This window comes from Centruroides sculpturatus, unplaced genomic scaffold, assembly GCF_000671375.1.
Source record: "Centruroides sculpturatus isolate CEXI.00-Female unplaced genomic scaffold, Cexi_2.0 scaffold1303, whole genome shotgun sequence".
NCBI classification, from domain to species: Eukaryota; Metazoa; Arthropoda; class Arachnida; order Scorpiones; family Buthidae; genus Centruroides; species Centruroides sculpturatus.
The window spans coordinates 70,880-93,375 of NW_019385530.1; the positions used below are offsets into that span (position 1 = coordinate 70,880).

The window sequence follows — 22,496 nt, forward strand, 5'->3', positions numbered from 1 at the left end:
TGTCCCTTGTTCGCGAATGAACCATTCCATCATGTTTGACTAAGGGGGGATTAAAGGAACTGAACAAGTAGAAAATAAATTAAATAATAAATAAATAAAAATAAACAAATGGGGATTAAACCCCAAAAATCTCATTTTCATGGCCTTGCTTATGGCTCTGATTCAATAATCTTTGTCTTCATCCATATAAATAATCTGGAGTTTATTAGTTTTTCTGATTTTCCAACAGTTGTTTTTGCAGATATACCAAAATTTTTTTCTGAAGAATCTGTTTTTATTTCATTTAAAAGAATTTATCTAACTACAAAATTCTGAGAGTTAATAAGAATTTCTTGCACTTGAATGTTATTAGGCAAAAAATGTCTGTAGGTTTCCATGATAATGATGTGCTTATTATTTTTTTCCTGTATATCAAAGGAAACTTCTCATTGTTTTACTTTTATCAAAGCTTATTTTTAGAAAAATTAATGAATATTTGACAGATAATACAATATTTTATACATAAACTAGAATTAAAATATGTTGTTATAATTCATTTCTAGGAAACTGTGAATCATTTCTTGTAATTGATACCATCAACTGGAAATTACAAATTATCAAACAGAAGCTAAATTAATAAAATATTTTATTTCAAAAAGAAATTAATTGTTATAAAATTAGTTTATAATCATATTTAGATTTAGTTAATTCATTTTTAAGCTTTTAAATTTCATATGAAAAGTTCAATAAATGCTTAATTTTCATAAATTACTTATTATTATATTTAAATACACAAAATTTTTTTAATGTAAAAACTTTTTGTTTTAAGTATTCTTATAAATGATATCTGAAGGATTATTCATGGTTATTTGCTGTGTAATTAATTTTTTTCATTTAATTTATTTGTAATATTGAAAGTCAATTAATAGTTTTCTGTATCTACANAAATCTATTTAAAGCTGCTAATGTAATTTCAGAGCAATTCAATTAGGAGATAAAGAAATAGAATTTCATGATGATTTTTGTTTGATATTACAAACAAAATTAGCCAATCCTCATTATAAACCTGAAATACAAGCACAAACTACGCTTATAAATTTTACTGTTACCAAGGATGGACTAGAAGATCAGTTATTAGAAAAAGTAGTTAGTAAAGAGAGACCAGATTTAGAAAATAAAAAGGTATGTTTCAATATAACAAATTTTATTATCTATATGATTAAATTTTTAAATATCTATATTATTCAGAATTTTTTTAAATCGTATAAAAGAATTGGTGGAACCAGATTGAAAAATAAAGTCTCAGTGAAAACATGTAAATAAAGGAAACTTTTCAAAGTTGTGGCATAAGAATGGGGCCATGCGGTAGATTTTCTCAGTATGATGCAAGTCTTCGAAATGCCGCCTCTTAAATGTCACTTTTTAAATGCCGCTTATGCCACCTCTTAAATGCTGCTTATGCCGCCCCATTACAGTGCCGCCTGATGTGGCCGCATCTCTGCATCATAGCATAGCACGGTTCTGGTAAAAATACTGGAATCAGATTTGACAGTAAGACATGTGGATAAAGTGCACATTATACAGATTATAGGAAGTTTTGGATGAAGCAATGTCACAATGATAATAAATCAGGTAAAGAAGCATCAACTTTTGAAAGTTGTGCCTTAAAGCTCCTTCACTAATATTGTTTAAAGAAGCTCTAATGTTCAGCCAAATTATTATATGTCAATATTTGAAGTTTAAGACTATTTACAAAAATATATAAACATTTTTGAGTCTATCTTTTAATTCTTTAACACAACCACAGAATTAACAGTTATATTGGTTTGAAGAAAAACTTCATTAAAAGATGAATAATAATCGGTAAAAATTCACAAAGTTAAAAACAATCAAGCATCGGCCTTTTATTTGAGGATCTGATGCTTTTACATTAAAAACTAAACTATTACACTAAAAAATAAATCTTCTCACCAACTATCATGTCCTTCACCAATTTATAACTCAAAATGTTTGTATATTTTTGTAAGTAGTCTTAAACTTCAAATATTGAAGAAAAATATATTCGGAGTCATCATTGAACATGCAAATTATTATAGATGCAACAACTGAACCATAATAGTTTAAAAAATTAGAAATATTGGATCATATATTGATCATTGATATTAATAAAAAAGAGAAGCATCATTATCCATTTAGAATTACAAAAGAATCATCTAACAAATTTGCAAGATTTGAAAGTGGTATAAGTTCACTTTTGGAAAAAAATGAGTTAATTAATCATACTTTGTGTGAGATGTAGATATCCTCTTTATATTTATAATAACAAAGTCAATAATGTACAATACCCTCATAAATTAATCAAAAGAAGTTTAACTGTAAAATGTTATCACAAGAATGTTGTTTTGAAAGTGGAATAAGTCCATTAATAATAATCAATAATTGAAACAACTTAGTCTTTACAATGTAAAATAGCTAATGAACATCATAAACAAGAACACAACATAATAAACAAGATAATGGTGTTATTGCTCAGATGAAGTGATGAGAAGTCCTTTTCCTCATTCTGTTTAGTTTTCTTTCACAAGCTTTAAGACCATTATAACCATTTAAATACTGCTAAAGACTATTATAATGTAATAAAGAATTGCCAGAAGAAAAATAACTTCCTTCTGTATGAAATGAAATGAGAAGATTTTGTCTCAACCAAATCCCTAGAAGAAGCAATATCAAACAGGGGCAAGGAAATTATAAATTGGCTGAAGATATTCTTGATGATGTTTAAAAGGGAAAAGGTTACCTTACAAAATTTTATACAAAACTTCTATGAAAGAAAATGCACAATTTAAAATTCTTCATTTATTTGGAAAATGAGGAAGGCATAAAAATTTTAGCAAAATTACTTACTTACAGGAAAAGATAGTTGGCTGTTCTATGGGACTTAGCCAGTGAGTTAAAAGAAAGAAGGGAAAAGGTAGGGTACAGATAGGAAAGGAAGAAGTGGGGTGGGGGAGAGAGGTGAAATGGTATGGAAAGATTGGAAGGAAAGGAGTAGTTTGAGATCCAAAAACAGATAAGCATCGTAAATAGTTACAAATAACAGCTGTACAAGGTATTAATTACAACATGCCTTTTCAGTAAGATGATATGAAACATACAATCGATGATAGCAAAATTACTGTGTTACCACTCTTCAAGACTTTGTTGTGACCCTTGAGCTAGACCTAGGTCTACTGGTCTACAAATAATAACAAGTTGCTTATGGAAATGGATTTATTTATAACTAACAATTGCTCAGCAAACAAAGGTTCATACAACCTCTTCTGCGAAGCTTCTTTTCTTTCTCATATTCTGAGTATAAATATGCTACCTTCACTCTCCGTCCCCCTATGTTAATGCATAACAAAGTTTACAAAAAAAAATTTAATTAACAAGGAAAGTTTGATGAGAACCATGAACTCATAGTAGTTCCAAACTTGAACAAGGATGTCAAACCAACAGTACTGCGAGTGGAGACAAAATAATTGCCTAGGACAATACCTCAGACACTTCTACTTCCCTTCCAATTCCCTTCACTCCGTTGTTCTCTCAACTGCCTCGAATGGAATTGGATAATAGTCCTTAGCCTTTCTCTGATTTCTCCTCACACAAATGACTTCTTGAAGTTTCCTCCTTCCTCACACAAATGACTTCTTGATGTATCCCGATGATCGCACCAACCAAGATGAATGGATGAGGAAAAAGAAAAGTCCCTTTCTATCTCTGGCTCTTCTATTTATACCCAGTGGTGATATTCGAAATATTTAACAAAGGGTTCGCTAACAGAAAATTTTTCCTTAACAGTTTTTTTTTGCTCAAATGATGCATTAGCAACATTAGCACAAAAATTAACCTTAAGATACTCATATAAACAAAAAAGATGAGTTTGCAAAATTAAGTCAGTTAAAATTTAACATTATTTATGCCAGAACTATATTTTTTTTAATAAATAATAAAAAAGAGTGTTCAAAATGGTTTATTTTGTACATATTTTAATATTTTTCATTCAAAATATTTTATAAACATAAAAATTGGCTTTTTTTATCAGAAAAAGTTGTAGGGAAAGCAGTTAAACAAGAAAAAACTTTTTTAAATCATTTATTTTATCGTTGGGTATTGTTATAATAATAGACAGATGTCATTATCTCTCGAAATACAATATATTTTTTATTTTGCTGTCGATTGCCCGACACATGTTCCACAGCCATCTTGTATTTTCTTGCGCGCATGGGATTGTGGGATCTCTCTTATGACTGGATCTAGTTTCAAGAACTCTTTTGAGTTGATCGCGATTGAACCTCATTTCAGTCAAGATTGAAACGGTCAAGGGAGGTCGCACCAAGGCGAACGGGATATAGGCTCTAGTTTAATAGTGTTACAGAGTATAATATGTATATTTTAATATATTTTTTTAAAGAAACAAAACCACTGAGAAATGTTATGTATGTTTAACAAGGTTCAGAAAACTTTGAAAATGTTAACAATGGGTTTAACGGAACCTGTGCGAGCCCACTGAATATCACCACTGTTTATACCCCATATCTTGCTGTCCCCGCTTGACCTTTTGACAACCAATCAACAAGCCCCCTGTACACACACCTCAAAAAGATGGTTTGGAAAGAGAAAGTCATTTGTCAACCACAAACAACAAAACAAAAACAGACAAAAAGAAAAAAAAGGAAAACCTGATACAATAATAAACATAATAAAACTAACACAAAGCTATGTACAAATGATATATATATATATATATATCATTTGTACATAGCTTTTTAGTATTTGTTGTCAACCGATAAGCATCAGAGCGCTACAACCTATAATAAGAGAGGAATATAATGATATGATGAGTTTGCTGCTTTACATGCCTCCTATTTGCCATAAATCACTATGCTAAGTGTAAAGGAGAAATAAGATTTAAATACAAATACATTTGTTATTAGTTATTTTAATAAAGTAATTTAGTTTTCATAGTTGTTTATTTATAAATTCTTATATAACTGAAAATATTTCTTAATAAAGTTGATTATTTATTTACTTCTCATTTTAATTATTATTTTTTACATTAAAAAATACATTTCAGAAAAGCTAACTTCAATTAAAATATAAATTTCAAATTGTTATTGTTCATATTTTTCATAATTTGTTATTATTGAAAGTGATATATAAGTCTATTTGTAGCTAAAAGTCTTTTATTTTCTTTAACAATTTTAATATTATTACAAAATAAAATTTAACAAACTTATAGTTTTAAAAGCATTTCCCAAATTTATTAACATTTCCCAATATTTTTTTGTTGATTGAAACACAAACCCTTAAATATCTCAATATATGAATAAATGGACTTGTACCACTCTCAAAAGCAATGTAATATATCAATATATAGACTATTAAATTATGAATATTGTACTATATGTGACTTTTGAGATAAAACAGTTATCTATTTTTCCATTTCAGCTCTTTATCCAAGTTTAGCTTATTAGACCAACAGTAAATGATTTTTCAAATAAAACATTAAAAAAAATCATTACTTATGCTACTTATCTTCAGTATAATAAATAGTACTCTTAATAGGACAATATTTTCTAAAAATAAAGCAATTTTACATTAGTTAAGATTAAAACTTGATTAACACATACAAATATCTGCATGCAAACTTTACATATTTAAAGTTTCTCATTCTCTTGTTTGTGAACCATATCATCTACAATCAAATACCATTTCAATGATATGGATATACTCATATTTAAATTAATCAAATTTACATTTTTATTTCTCAACTTTTTCTGTATGACAAAATGTTCCTTTTTCTTTTTATTTCTTTCAAATAACAAAATTTTAGTATTATCCTCCTATTTTATTTCACAATTATAATCTTGTTGATGTTTTAACCATGGTCACGTGACCCATTTTTTAAAATCTTACTGCCATCAAATAGGACTAACAGCACAAAACCTTTCTCACTAATTTCTAGCCTTAAGGCTAGAAATTAGTGAGAAAGGTTTTGTGCCTGAGAAAGGCTATAAGGCTAGAAATTAGTGAGAAAGGTTTTGTGCTGTTAGTCTTAGAAATAGTTCTAGCTACATATGCATAGTAGTGCCATCAAATATTCTTTTACTCTGATTTTCTGATTTTCAGTTGTAATCTATTTCTCTTATATAAATTCTCCTATTATTATTATTATTACAATTACATCTTAATTCAGATACTACTATTGTTGAATTCATTTTTCTTCTTTGTTTTTTCATTTTATTGCTGATAAATTTCAATTTATTATTTAATATAGGTACTAGTTGAGATCCTACTTGTTTAAACTTTTTTTGTTTTTTAAATAATCCTTTAATATATGGGAATCTGTAAAATTTATCTCTAAGATTTCTTTATTTTTTCCATATTTCACATGCTTTTTTTAAGGGTAATTTTGGAATAATCATTAAGTAAATACTTATCTTGTCTTTTATAAATAACTTTTTCTATATCTCGATTTAAAGTTATATGCAGTAAAGAATTTTTAGTTCTGTTATAAAATTATTCTGTTTAATCTACCTTGGACAATATGAATAATAATTTATATTTTTTTTATATCACCATTTTTTATACATTTTATACATTTTAAATGTTAAATTATAATTCTACCTGTTTATGTTAATATCCAAATTGTTTATTGAATTATCCATTTCTTTTTCAAGTTCAAATCTAATATAGTTATTTATTTTATTTACCTTTTTTAATAAATTTACTCCTTTAAATAATTTAGTATCATATATTATTATAATGGATAATACCTTTAATTTTATTTGTTTCATTACTATCTATGCAAACTTTAGTCTTATCACACTGTCCATGTNGTTTTTGTTTTAGTGTATCGATGTATTCTGTAATGTGTGTGTTGTGATGTTCATGTTTTGTGTGTGTTTTGATTTTCTTGAAAATGTTTTTGAGTTGTTTCTTTAATTTGGGTGTTATGTTGTTTTTAGTGTATTGTGTCAGTCTGCCTAATTGCTGTCTAATATCATTTATTTGTGTTTCTATTCTTCTCTGCCAGGCAGGCTTGTGACAGAATTGTGATTTTGTGTGTCTGTCTGCAATTGTATTTTCAGACCATGATGTGTTACTACTGTGACTGCCCCAGCATAAACTAATGCATGAATGTCTGAGAGTGTAAAAATTCAATGAATGTAGTTTGGTGGTAAGTGAGTGTTTACATAATTTAATGTTTTTCTTACGTCCTTTGATATGTTGATTTTTGGTATTCGTGATCTTTGTGTGGGATCTGTACCAGTATATTTAGTATATTTAGTGTTTATTATTATTATTGTTATTATTAAGAGTATAACCACTATATTAAGATTATTTATTAATCAGAAGTGTTAAGTTCATTGAACAATTTGAGATATAGATCAAGGAAGAAAACCGAAGAAAGGATTAAATTAAAATACTTTTTTCCATTCCACAATGGATTTTTTACCTCCAACACATGCATTTAATTTTTGAACTAATTCTTTCCACATAATCAAAATGTTTTTTTCTTGTAAATTTGTTGTCAAATTTTCCACTGTTCATTTTCTTATTATTCTCTATATGTGTGACTAATATGTCTTTCTGTTCTTCACTTATTTTTTTAGATAATATCGCTATAACACAAAAGTAACTGTAACACATGCAAACTAATTGAGAAGTGATGGAATGAAGGTTGGCAATTAAGAAGTTAGTCACCAGATGTTGCCTGTACCACACCTCCTTCATAACACTGCACCTTGCAATAACGCCATCTTTAAACCCCGTCTTCCTACTGTTATGTAACCCTTACGTCAAGCTACCTTGTAGCATTATGAAGCTGCCTTATGTCTGTCTCCTCTGCAGCTATTTAATGTTCACTGATCATTCCTTTACAGCAGTTTGTTTGTCTTGTATAATTTTAAGTATTATAACTTTTTTACATTAATATCAACTAAAGAGGGACTATTCCGATAATCCGAAATGCATTTTGGTTATTTCATGTTAATTACTCAACTGACCTGGTCTCTTTTGTTTTGATGATATGAATTTTGTTTTATCTATTGTTATAAATCTTTTGTTTTATTAAATGTATCTTTGTCATTAATTTCAGGCTTCATTGACAAAACAACAAAATTATTTTAAGATTACTTTGAAGAAATATGAAGATTCATTATTATCTAGACTTTCAACAGCTACAGGAAATATTTTGGACAACTATGAATTAGTTGAAAATTTAGAAACAACTAAACAGACAGCTACTGAAATTACAGAAAAAGTGAAATTAGCAAATCAAACAGAAAAAGACATAAATGTAGCACGAGAATTATACAGAACTGTTGCAGCTAGAGCTTCTTTGTTATATTTCATATTAAATGATCTTTATAAAATAAATCTTATTTATCAATTTTCACTTAAGGTAACAATAACAATGAATTTTTCAAATAGCAATAAATTTAAAATAAAAATTTATATCATTTTTCAATAACATAAGTTAAATAATAATTTCAATATAATACATTAAAAATATATGTTTAATGAACTTAAAACTTTGCAATAAACTATTTTTTTTTAAATAAATTGATTTAATTTTAATTATTTTAAAAATGTTAGATTATATTGATCATATTTAATAGTTTATCTCATGGTACCTATACTTGTACCACTCTCAAAAGCAANTGTTGATATCTTTCGGACAGTGTTTTTTTCTTTTGCAGAATATAGTGTTCGTGTTACGAACCACATTGTTGAAGTTAAAACCCTTATAAGAGATAATAACGAGCTAATAATTGTGGGAAATGGAATAAATGTTGCATTTTCCCATCAAAAATAGAAAAAGAAAACATGCCGGTTGTTGTGAGATTTTATTATAAAAAGAACGAATAGTTTCTTCGTTAAGGTCGACATTCCTTTATCTCTCCATCCTTTCAACCTTTAAATATCAAAATTTAATAGCGTCAATGCTCCTTATAGACAATTCCAATGCTTTCCCTTATGTAATGTATACATAACAGCCCAGGAAGTAAAATTAAGAATGTTTACAAATGCATTTACTTTATCGCTACAGAATATTTTATCTTGTTTAGAAACATCGAAATAAAGGGTTAAAGAAACAAACGTCTTGTCTACTTTCAAAATTAAAAAAAAAAAACAACTCTAAGTAGGATCATTTTGACACGCACCATCTCAGTTAAGGATTAAAACCTTTTCTTTGCACACTTTTACACAACGAATTAGAATATTCTAGCTCGTTTGCCTTTACATACAACAAATGGCACGCCCCTTGACTAAAAATAAAATGGCGGACGTGTATTCAATTTCTTTAAACATGGAGTTGCTACAGCCACTCTATGTAGAATATTCTAGCTCATTGGTCTCGACCATCATTATTATTCGGACATCGCCATCTTTATGCTGTATAAAACTTCTAATATAGTTTTTAAAATTGAAAAAGTTATTTAAAAAAAATTAACTTTCAAACACGAATAATGAATAATGCTACTGTAAACTTCGAGTCAACAATACTTTTATAATAAATATTTAATTATTGTATTCGTCTTTAAAAATTTAATATCTATTAAAGGTAAAATAAATATTGCAGAACTTTTGACAAATTAATTCAAAAATTATAAAAAAAATTAATAAATTTACATATGTTCTAACAATGAAGAAACGTTAATTAACTTACTCGAATAAAATGAATGTAATTAATGTCAGCAATAGTCCAATTATAGACAATGTACAGCCAAAATACGTCAACACATCTAAGATAACTCCATGAGTTACATTTTCTTCATTTTCAGTATCCATGTCCTATAATATAAGTAGAAAATTCCGTGATAAAATTTAATATATATATAGTCGACCCTCCCATAACACACTTGATTATTTTGTTTTATATGAATTCCATGTTGTACGAGTCACTTAGATTTTACAGATACATGTGCTGAGCTGTGAACGGCTCACGTATTTGTAAAATCTAAGTGACTCGTACAACATGGAATTCATATAAAACGGAATAAACAACAGTTTATTGGGGGATCGACTGTATATATATATTTTTTTCTAGGTTTCTAGTACAAATGTTTAATTTACCATAAGAATAGCAAAATTAGTCATATGATCACAATAGCATACAATATGATTTTCGCTTCGGTTTCTTAATTCGCAGCCAATCGTCGACCATCCACCAGTTCTTTCATTTAAGGAATAATCCCAAAACACGCACTTCTCGCTTCCATTTTTATAATTATTAAACTATAAAAAAATCAAATATAATACAGACTATGTCATGTATATATTAGCAATATGATTATACCACACATCATCTAGTAACCTATAAAACATTTTTTTTTCTTGACTAGGATATGTTAAATTTATTCCTAAAAGTTTACTGTTTTTATTAGATGAATATGATTAAAGTTTGAGCAAAAGTGTTACTACAGTATAACTTAGATAATTCAAGTTGATGGGACTGCAAAAAAATTTGAATTATTAGAGAGTTTGTGACTGGAGTTCAAACGTCAAACATGTACTTCTGCTTGCCATACAAGTTTAACGTTTGAACTCCAAGTAAAACATGTTGCACCACACATTCACATCGTGCACTGACTCATGGGATATTGTTGAAAAATGGTGGAAATGTTTAACAACGATGAATGTTATCAGCAAAGGTAAATAAACAAATTAAACTAATTTAAAATATTTATAGGATGTTTAATAACACTAAATAATTATTTTAGACTTTAAATAGCATCTTGTCTGCTACCATAAGAAAAAATAGGAAAATTTCAATTTTTCCTGTTTTCTATTTTTCCTGTTGTCACAACATACTTCTGTTGAGGGAAGTAATGGCTGTAAATCTGTATTCAGATGAAAATTTGAAAGCTGCTTGGAAAAATATATCTGAAAATTATCGTTTATGGTGTAAGATATGCACGTGGTGATTACACTTCCAGATAGAAGTTAAGAAAACAATACACATAAAATTCCCTTTTCACCAGTGTTTATTTTCCTCTTTTTTACAGGATTCTTTTAGAGATTCCGACGCTCCTTATATTGATAATTTTTACAATTTCGGAAGTTAAGTTTTTCTCTCGTAACAAAATATTTTACCGCGGTACAAAACAAAAAGTGAAACTATGACTAATAGTTAAAAACTACTTACACTAAAAAAAAGGAGGAAGAAAAGATAGACAATAGGATAGATATAATAGGAAAGAATGGGTACCCAGTGCCGATGATCTTGGACTGCTGGTGGTGATGGCCTAATGGTGAAATCTTGTAGACGGTAAGTCGAAAAAATGACCCAGGCTTTCTAAACAAGCTTTTGGAGATTCTTATACCGATGTATGTGTTCTGACTCCTTTCGATCGCTAACTTAAACTTATCTTCTCCATCGTCCTTCTGTTGCTGCCAGAACAACCGGGAGGTCCTTTGCACACGTCTTGATTCTCCGACGTCTCAGCCAGAGAGTGAGTTCGAGTTCACCTTTTAGCCCTCAGGCTACCGCCTCTTCTTTGTGTTTGAAAGTAGGTCACCACCATTTTACCAGGAAAGGATTAGGGAAGAATTTTCTAGAAGGCGATAGACAAAGGAAGAAAGAAAAAGAAAGGAAACGAAGGAAATACAAATAAAAATATATATATAAAATAAGGCATACGGCCACAATGGCCACTGAATACCACCCTTTGATGTATTTTGGATGACAAATAGGACGTGCTGTTCCATCTGTGAACCCCAAAATTTGTCAAAGGAGCACCTTTTGCTGTTATTACTTGGCTAAATAATTTTAATTTTTCTCTTGTTAGTTTTATTTTGTCAATATTCAATAAAAATTTGGAATGGCTATTGTAAATGATATTTAGTATTTCATGTACAAATGGTGAAAGTTCAGTTTTTGTTCTCCCCAATAAAACAGAAATATCAAGTCTATTATGATAAACTAATCTTCATAAAAAATACATAATGCATCAATTTCAAGTGAGCATGATCCATTTTCACAAATAATTACACATGGAAGGCATAAACCAGAATGGAGGTGAAACAAATCATCTCTTGAAAATCTGTTAAAATTATAAAATTTTATAAGTATTATTAAGGTAAACAACTTTTTTACAATGAAAGGAGGACACTAATAAATTGAAAGAAAAAATATTGTAAATAAAAAACATTTTATTCATTGCAACAATAATATACTATAATAATCTCTGCTGCAGGCATAGGTACCATGTCATGTTTCAATAAGAAGTAAATAAAGTCATTTGTGCGTGTCTCTCTCTCTCAAGGTCTCCTGTGCGAAGAGCATGCGTCTCATAATTGCATTTTGTTGCACTGTACAGAGCCTTGATAAATCGTCACGTTAAATACAAGCATGTCATATCACATCACACGCAACGGATCAGTTCGGCATTGATCTAATACGGAGATTTACAGATTAGTCTTCAAATATCAAAAAGGAGGACATGTAGGAGGACACTTTTCAAGGGAGGACAGAACTTACAAAAGGAAGACGATTACCTTAGTATTATATAACTTATAGAACTTACAAAAGGAGGACGGTCACCTTAGTATTATTCCTTTTTTTCAATTTTACTTTAATTTATAACCACTTACCGAAAATAAAACAAGCAATCAGAATCTGTCATTTCATTCAAATTCATTCTTACTTTTGTCACAGGTATTGCTTTAGTGAAATGCTATAATAAAATGGATTCTTCATCACGTTCATACTTATCCAACAAGACTAATACCTCATCAGTAGACTACAAGTAAAATTTTAATTAAACACTTACTGTGTGAAAAAAAAAAAAAGATGAACATAGCCTTAGAGTTTCTGTGGTCACTTCACATCACTTTAAAAAATATTGAATTGAATAATTCCTGGATTAAAATCATCTGTTTCTTTACAATGTTATTTACAAATGCTTAAATAATCATTATTTTAATAAAATACGTCATAATTTTAACCCCAAACACAAAAAAATTGAAGGAGTTTAAGTTGATCTTCTACTCACCATGCTTGACATACCAAACGCCATTGTCAACCTTCTAGACTTGCCAGATGGCAGCATTCAATGAAATTTGTTCATGTTTTTGTGACGAAAATGTTGGCCACAACCTCTGTTCAGAACTTTAAATTAGGCAAGTTCAAATATTGGTAATAAATTGGTATCTCGGCTCCATTTTAATCTGCGTTTTCTCAGCGTGTTTTCGTCTGATCTTCGTTTTCTATACACCGTTGGATAGTACTATTCATCTGCCAACGGCGAGTGTCTGTTTTACCTAAATCGGTTAAGTAGTTTTTTATTTATCGGCATTTGTTTTTTTCGGACTTTGTCAGCCGCATCGGGTTCCCAGACCGCGATTGGCCCGCAATCGCGACGGTGTTTGATAGCATGGCCGACCGTCTTTAGTTTCTGTAATTTTGTTACACTATCATTATTTGTTCACGGGCTACACGCGATTTTATTTGTACCGTTAGACAAAAAAGTGTCTATGCTCCACGTGGTCTGGTAGCCTTTCGGCGGGGCTTTGTTCGTGGCGACGTTTTTGTTTGGCAGGCCTTTTATCGTGTTTTGTGCTGCCCTGTGGCGGTATTATATCTGCTTTATTCTGTTTTTTGTCCTTGTTTCGGTTTTCTCTTGATTTTGTTTTCTTTGTTGATTTGGCTGGGTTTCGCCGATCGGCTTTCCTACGCTGTTCGGCGTTTTGCGTGTAGCGGGTCTCATCTCGGTCATTCGCCTTCGGCCTTTCGGTATTTGGCAATCCCTAGTGGTCTCTCTGTCACGCGCTTTGCCTGCGTCTTCGCGTCAATTCCTGTGTTTTTTTCCGGCTTCTCGCCGATCGGATCATTCCGCGCCGAAAGGCGTTCTAGTGTTAATGTGCTACATTCTGGTCTTCTGGACTCACCAGTTTGTTCTGCGACTTTATTGTGCATCCTTCTTGTGCTTTCCCTCAACTGCTCAACATGGAGTCAACTATCGTGTCTACCTTTTTGGACAAGGCCTATAGGGTCTCTGATGAGGTGAAGGGATACTGTGCAGACAATCCCTATGGACGCTTTCAGACTGAAGGACATTTCAAATATTTAACCGACCAAATTCAAAAAATCATTGATCTTGCTGAGACTTCACTGAACTCATTATTAAAAGAAAACACACTAATCAACAAAAAACTCACTTCTCTGACTAAGGAACACTCATTCTGTGTTTTCCTCAACTCCTCCACCACCTTGCCTCATAAAAACAAGAGAGATGGCAAGTCCGCCTGTGCCTCCTCCACCTCTTCTACTCCTGGCACCCCCACCAACAGAAGACCACTGAACTCAAACTGTAGCGAGGTCCTTCTCACCGGCATGACTCCGCCAATGCCTGTTCTTTTGCCTCCACAATCACATGGCACTCCTGATCCCATATCTAGTGATCTCGATCACAAGTTATCCGAGATCATCGCCAAAATTGATGATCTCAACAACAACAGCAACAGAATCTTCACTCACGTGAAAGAAATTACTGATACTATCAAGCCCGGTTCTCAAAATTCACATATGGAGAACATCACAGATAAAATCGAAGAAGTTTTCAACAATAGCCTCCTCACTGATATTCTTGAAAATCAAAAACATCTGAGAGAGAGGCTCGAAAAATTATCAAACAATAACAAACCTTCCCAGGATATAACAACCCTATCGTACAGTGCCGTCCTACAATCGGGCAAGACTGTCAACCCTACGCCCAACATTAAACCACTAAAGACACCTGCCAATAGCACTGAGGTGTTGCTGCTATATAATAACAGTGAAAACAAAAGTTGCAACGACCTCATAAAGATTATCTTTGAAAAAATAAAGCCCTCTTCTCTCAATATCGGCGTGGAAAAAATTCGCAACATCGGCGGAGGAGGTGTTGCCATCGAATTAAAAAAGGAAGAGGACGCTCGAAAGTTGCAGGTCTATATTGAGAACAGTATTCCTGAGGTAAACGTTAAAAAACCCAGGAAACGTCAGCCAAACCTCATTATCTACTCTGTTCCCACTCAAATTAATCGTGAGGAACTGTCACAGCTAATTTACAACCAAAATGATGCTATCTCTGATAACTACACACTGGAAGCCTTCAGAGAGGCACTCGATGTAAAATTTGCCACGGGTAAAAAAAGCAACGCCTATACCAACTGGGTGATCCAGGTCACACCACTCTTGAGGAAACAATTACTAATTGTGGGGAAAGTTAATCTGGAGTGGTCCAGATGTAGAGTGGCAGACTTCTGCCCCGTCCTACAGTGTTTCCGCTGCTGTAGATTCGGGCATTCCACGAAGAACTGCAGCCAATCCACCGCTACCTGCAGCCATTGCTCTGGTGAGCACACCTTCAAGGAATGCACACAGAGGAACGAAAAACCTACTTGCACGAACTGCAAACTCGAGAAAACTGGCAACACAAACCACAACGCTCGTGATGGCTCCTGTACTATATACCAGAAAATTAAATCTAATCTCATAAGGCAAACCGATTATGGGTCATCAAAACAATAATAACATACGTTTTCTACAGTTCAACACCGGAAGAAGCATCGCTGCAACTTCCATTCTTACCAGCCTCATCCACAACTACGACTTCATCATTTTACAGGAGCCATATTGCATTAGGAACAAACCTGCTTGTCTTCCCACTCACTGCATTCCGCTCAGTGGCACCGACAATTACCCTTGGGCCCTGTCTATCTCCAACAATAACGGCCTGTCTCTTCTTCACCACCCGACTCTCAGCACACAACATATCTGCTGTACTGAGCTTGTCATCGACAACCAACGTTACATCATCATCAACTTCTACTGTCCAAAAGATCTAAATATTAACACCATTCTTAACACTATTCAAGATATCATGGACCATTTCAGTGGAGTGCACTTTGTTTTGGCTGGGGACACCAATGCCCACTCCCCCACTTGGGGTGGTGAGCGTCTCGACAGTCGTGGACGCCTCCTGGAGGAGTTCCTTGCCCGCAACGGCCTCATTGTAATCAACGACCCATCTTCCCCACCAACTTTTACTTCTAGTCAGGGTCGTAGTTGGATAGATGTGACTGCTTGCTCCACCGGTTGCTTCCCACTCATCCTTCACTGGAAGGTTCTTGAGGACTCCTTGGACGACCACGCCCTTATTTCTTTTACCATCAGTGCCACTTCTCCGGTCAACTCTCACTCTCGCCCAAAATATAATATTAAACGTGCTAATTGGGCTGCTATCCAACATACCCTTGATACTAACCTTCTTGAATGTAATCATGACGACCCAGAACTTGCCCGGAGGTGTATTGAGGACAGCATAAACATCATTGACAGTACCTGCAGAAAATACATTCCCATGTCTGCCAACAAACGTAAATCTGTCCCTTGGTGGACATCTGAGCTCACTGATCTCAGGAAAGAACACATCCGCTTAAGAAAACTTTATCAGACATGCCACATTAATCCTCAACGTAATATCCTCAAGCAGCAGTACACCGATCACCTCCACATTTACAAACATAAAATCAAGCTGGCCAAACAAGACTCTTGGAGAACGTTTTGCGCAGAGGCAACCAAAAGTCCTTGGGGATTCATCACCAAATTCTGTACTGGAAAACTTAAAAAACATCAAATTCTTTATTCTAACACCCCTGACGAAGACTTCTTCACTGCCGCCAACAGGAAAATAGACAACTTCTGCCTAGAGGACCCCCGCGACCAGGACAACAACTTTCAAACCAACATCCGCCAAAGTGTAGACAATGATATTAACACTCCTCTTGATCCTGAGTTTCAAACTCATGAGATCGACAGGGCTTTCTCCACTCTCCGCAATAAGAAATCCCCGGGCCATGACGACATCACCTCAGAGATGGCTAAGACCCTCTGGAACCTCATCCCCACTAAGCTGACAAACCTCTATAATGCTTGTCTCCGCCATGGTGTTTTTCCCCAAACATGGAAAAAGGCCAGAATTGTCCCTGTCCCCAAACCTGGACGCACTAATGAAAGCAGACCGATTTCCCTCCTGCCGGTTCTTGGCAAGGTCCTGGAACGGCTTCTTAACAATAGGCTTGTTTGGTACCTGGAAAACAACTCCATACTGCACAACTCGCAATTCGGCTTCCGTCCACAGAAATCCTCTTCTGATGCCATCCATAGGGTTATTGACAACATTGACCACCTCCTCCAAAATAACAAATATGTCTTGGCCATCAGTCTTGACATCGCTAAAGCGTTTGACAGTGCCTGGTGGCCGCTTCTTCTCCATCAACTTCGTAAGATTAAGTGCCCAGCTAACCTTTACTATCTCATACGGGACTACCTTAGGGACAGAACCGCCTTTCTACAATGTGGAGGTCACACTATCCACCGCTCTGTTGTCCGTGGCTGCCCTCAGGGCTCGGTCTGTGGACCAACACTCTGGAACATTTACTTCAACGATTTTCTCCAGCAAGACTTTGGGCACCATGATATAGTGGCCTACGCCGATGATGTTTTTCTGCTCCTTGGGAGCCGCTCTCGTGCAGCCATTGAAAAAGACGGCAACGCCATACTTGATAAGATCTTAAACTGGGGAAGAAACCACAAGCTCGTTTTTAACGCACAAAAAACTAAATGTGTCGTTTTTAATAGACCTGGCCAGCAGAATCTTTACCTTAGAGTCCCCACCATTAAAATGGGGGGACAAACCATTGCCGTTGAAAAGACCATCAAGTACCTGGGCATTGTACTCGACCACAGGCTGCTGTGGAATGCTCACGTTGAATACATCACCGAGCGCACAGGACACATCTTCAACACCTTTGCTGGCATTGCTCGTAGACGCTGGGGCCTGGCCTCTGAGGCCATGGATGCCATTTACAACCAAATCTTTGTCCCCATAATTACCTATGCCTGTGGCAGCTGGGGATGGTCTACCTGCAGGGTTCACATTAAAAGAAAACTCATCGCCGCACAACGCAAAGCCCTCTTGCACATTACGAGGGCCTATAGAACGACACCCAACTCCTCTCTTCAAGTCCTGGCAAGAAAAATGCCCATTGACAAACATATCTCCCTACAAACTAAAGTTTGGCATCTTAAATGGGGCAGCACTATCCATACAGCTACACAGGAAATTAACCATCACGACCTCGAGTGCGCCATCCACTTCTCTCGTTCCAATCACCCTGCTATCCCTAATAAATTAAACTTCTTCCAGCCTGAGCATACCGATTTAACAGTCTATACTGATGGGTCTAAATGTAACAATAATGTTGGTAGCGGTTTTGTCGCCTACCTAAACAACACCGAAATTGCGTCTGAGCGGTACAGACTTGGTGCAGACTGTACCGTCTTTCAGGCGGAAATGTACGCGATAAGCATGGCCGTGGCTTGGACTGCCTCGAACTATGATTCCCAGACTGTTACTATCATCACCGACAGCGAGTCCTCTATTGCAGCCTTAAAAAACCATTGTGACCACCCCATCTCCACCAGCATCCATAGTGACATCAACAAATCCAGCAACATTTACTCCATCTACTGGACTCGTGCCCACCAGGGCACTCTCGGTAACGAGAGGGCCGATGAACTCGCAAAGAGCGCCTGTGAAGACAACAACCTTCCAATTGTCTACAGCAAGATCAATATTAAAACTATAAAAAACATCATTCGCAACGACCTCCTCGATCTTTGGCAGGAGGACTGGGACAGACAAAATCATCCCATCACCCATCAACTCATTCCTAACATCAAGACCTTCCTTGCTATCCCCTGGTATAGACCGACCCAACGTACCAGCCAATTTCTTACCAATCACGGACGCTTCTATTCCTACCTGGCTAGATTTGTTAACTCTCCAACCTTCAGCTGTTCCCTTTGCGATGTCGAAGACGGCTGCCTTCACTATCTACTCACCTGCCCAATGCTTGAGCTTGAGAGACACCTTCTTCGCACCTCCATGGAGACACATGGTTATCACTGGCCTGAAAACCTCCACGGAAGTATGAACAATAGTGACACCTATGCTGCACTACTTCACCTCATTGACATGTACTTTAAAAGGACTACTGTTGCTGCTTTCAACTAAAACCTCACTTACTGTGTTCTGTGCCTTTATTGTCTCATATTTCATACCTTTATATTTTTATATCTTTATACTTTTATTTTTTTTATTTTTTCCCTATTCCCTTATTATGTATTTTATCCTACTAAATGTATCGTTATTATGTAACCATCAACTCCGCTTTTCACCTGGCTATATGTATATGGCGCCAGGATTTGTTGTACTCCAACAAGTTGTAAATAAAATAAAAATGAAAATGAATGAATTGGTAATAAATTATGTAAATAAAATATAATACTGTAACAATAAATTAATAAACAATTTATATATTATTCATTACAATAGAGTATTACTAGTACATTATAGTTTTTAATGTTATATATGGTACTTTTGTCAATTATATTTTTTTTTTTAAAGAATGAAATTTTGAATGGTTGAAATGATTGTTGATTTTATATAAGAATGAGTGGATTTGAACAAACATAATGATGGGACAAATTACATCATACACTCATAAATATAGTTTAACACACAGTTTAACACTCACAAGTCCAATCACAAATGCTTTTAGTGTTGCCAATATTAATTAATTAAGAACAGAAATTGCAGAAAATTGTAGTGGAAGTGTGAGGTTAACCGATTGGGGTGAGGAGTTTTCCGACAGCCGAGAAGTCAACTCTGTTGTGTGGGAGTGTTAGGATTCACTGAGACAGGTTTCCATCGTAAACCGTTTATTAAACATAGAAATTTCTTTACAAATTCCTTGATTGACGAGGTAGCACCACAAAACATGCGGAAAAAGTCCGAATAAAGTTTGAGAAGTTCTGTCTTCGTTACTTGTGGATGGACACTGACAGTGAAATACTCTGTAAGCGGCTTTCAGCGGCTTCTCGTTGGATGAATCTGTAGATCGCTAGGAGGCACCCAGAGAATGATGTTTCCACAAGTTCCAAAATGTTCTTTTCTTTTCCAAAGATCTGGAGCACGCACATCCAGGAGAAGAAACACTGCGCATCCAAGAACCAAGAACCTTTTATGTCCTTGAAAACGCAGTTTTATAGAGTTTTTTCCCCTAGTCTCTTCTCCATTGGTCTCTCACTGTCACCTGGTGACAATCTGAAACCCGATGGAGGGCACAGGAGAGGTCAGCGTCGCAACTGAATATGATTCCTCTTTCATCGCTTTTTCTCGACTTTATTCCTTTCCATTGTTTAACTAATTTACAAAAAAAAAAACAGTTGTATTGTTCAATCGAGACACCTAATCCTTTCCATTAGTATCTGAAAAGGAGCTCTTTATTTTAAATTGACACCCCTTATTCAGACCTCTCAGTCGACCCCTGTTCGGGTCCTCACAGAAGTTGCCTATTTATTTAGCCACTCTAAAAACAGTACTATATCATCTTTTTATAGATAATGTAAGGTAGAGTATTTGAACATGCTTAGAAGTTTAACTGGTGATAAAAACATTAGTGTTAAAACTACTCTAGCTATACTTAGTCATCTACATCAGAATAATAACTAAATGATTGGAAACTTCAGTTATGTTTTTCCATGTTCTGCAGTTTTCTCTCATTCTCATGCTCCCTCTTCTTAAAGATATAGGCAAATGTTTAAATTGAGGCTAAGAAAGTCATTGTGTATGGGAATACTGTAATCTAAAATTTTCCAATGTTACCTATATCAGTGCCTAAACTATTTCAATGTTGCAGGTGATTTTTTAAAACCTTTTACAATTTGATTTTGAATTAACTAAAAAAGTTCAAATTGAAAAGGAATTTTTTATATTACTTTTATAGAAAATTCAAGGCTCCAAATTATTCACATATTCAAAATTATTTGAATTATCCAGGTTCTATTGTATAATAAATTGTAATAAACGTCTACTTTGATTTTCAAATGTTTGCAGTTATACATTTTTTTAACATAATATACAACTTATTAAATTTCTATTTTTATTTCCAGGCTTTTAATAATGTTTTTTATAAAGCTATTGAAAAAAACAAATTTAGTGATGATATCGAACAGAGAACTGAAAATTTAATTGATAGCATTACATATTCAATTTTTATGTACACAGCACGTGGTTTGTTTGAAGATGATAAAATAATATTTACTACTCAAATGGTATTTCAGGTAAAATACTATAAATTAATACTTTCAGTTGTAATATTTAAATTAGAATAATTATATTGATTAATACATAAGTACCAGTCTATTCAATCTTGCTTGTCTAGTCATGTTTTTAGGCATGTTAAAGTTGAAAATGATCTTTCATTACTGCATGTTGAGATTGGAAAATTGTTTAAGAACTATACTAGTCTATAAATATTTAGAAACAGTTCATAACATAACATAACAACCAGTATTAGCTTGAAAGCAACTTGCACCTGAGAGCACTTCTAGTGCTGACACTTTTGTACAAATTATTTATAAACAACTATTTATTCCTGGATTTATTCCTAGGTCCCCTATCACTGTAGGGGACCTAGGAATAAATCCAATGAGTTAAAAAACCCCAGAACTTTTTGTGGTTGATCCATTCCAGATGTACTGGACCCTCACCACATTGCTGCCCCTTTGTGGGCCTGGCCAAATAAAGTTTCTTTATTGAATTTGACATCATTGGACTTCTTTATTTCAAACCCACAAAAAAAAAGTATACAGTTCTGAGATAGAAAATAAAGAAAAACTTGTACAAAAGATTTATACTATTGCAAAAACAGTGTGACAGCAGTTTTGGTTACATTCAGCATTTAGTTTATCAAAGGATTAAGATGTGCTTGTATGACAGAGGAGGACATTTTGAACATTTCTTCATTAATTAATTATTAGATAGAATACTTTGTCTTGTTTATGTGGAGCATACATCTTATTATCCAATTGTTAATAATTAAAAAATGATCACATACACTTAAAGTGCTGTCTTTACTAAACTACAACAATTACAAGAAAACTTTTTATGCTTTCTACATTATTTTTTCTACAAAAACTTCTGTCATTTTCCGTTTGTCTGGTTACCCCTCCTTTGGAAACACCCTGTGTATGTATATGTTTATATATACAGTATATATTTATTTATTTATATGATTATTAATTTATTTTAAATTATACATGTAAAGTCTAAATGTGAGGTTGAATGATTGGAGATTTGATTTCAGGTTTGACAGAGGGGTATGAGGTTGCCAACAGGGGAAAAGGGAGAAGTCAAAATAAATGAGGGAAATAAGGGACAGTAGGTGGGTGATGGTGGATGTACTAGGTAAAATACTTTTAAAAAATGTTGAGAAATGCAATACACTGAAAATTAAGGAACCAAACATTTTCCTTTCCTTAGAAGCAGAACTGATAAAAGGGAAGTTGCAAAGTTAATTAAAAAGAACACAAACTTTTTTTTAACTCAGAGGGAGTTAAACTCAATTATCAG

The 22,496-nt window shown here is 33.6% G+C and overlaps 1 protein-coding gene across 2 annotated transcripts in view; it reads left to right on the forward strand.

Moving 5' to 3' along the window:
• LOC111639864 (dynein beta chain, ciliary-like) overlaps nt 1-22,496 on the forward strand; it is a 131,210-nt gene that overhangs the window by 70,873 nt on the left and 37,841 nt on the right. For both annotated transcript variants that reach the window (XM_023385813.1, XM_023385815.1), the window contains exons 23-25: nt 957-1,161; nt 8,123-8,428; nt 21,035-21,205. In XM_023385813.1, the coding sequence (XP_023241581.1) occupies nt 957-1,161; nt 8,123-8,428; nt 21,035-21,205 (682 nt within the window). The remainder of the gene's footprint in view (nt 1-956; nt 1,162-8,122; nt 8,429-21,034; nt 21,206-22,496) is intronic.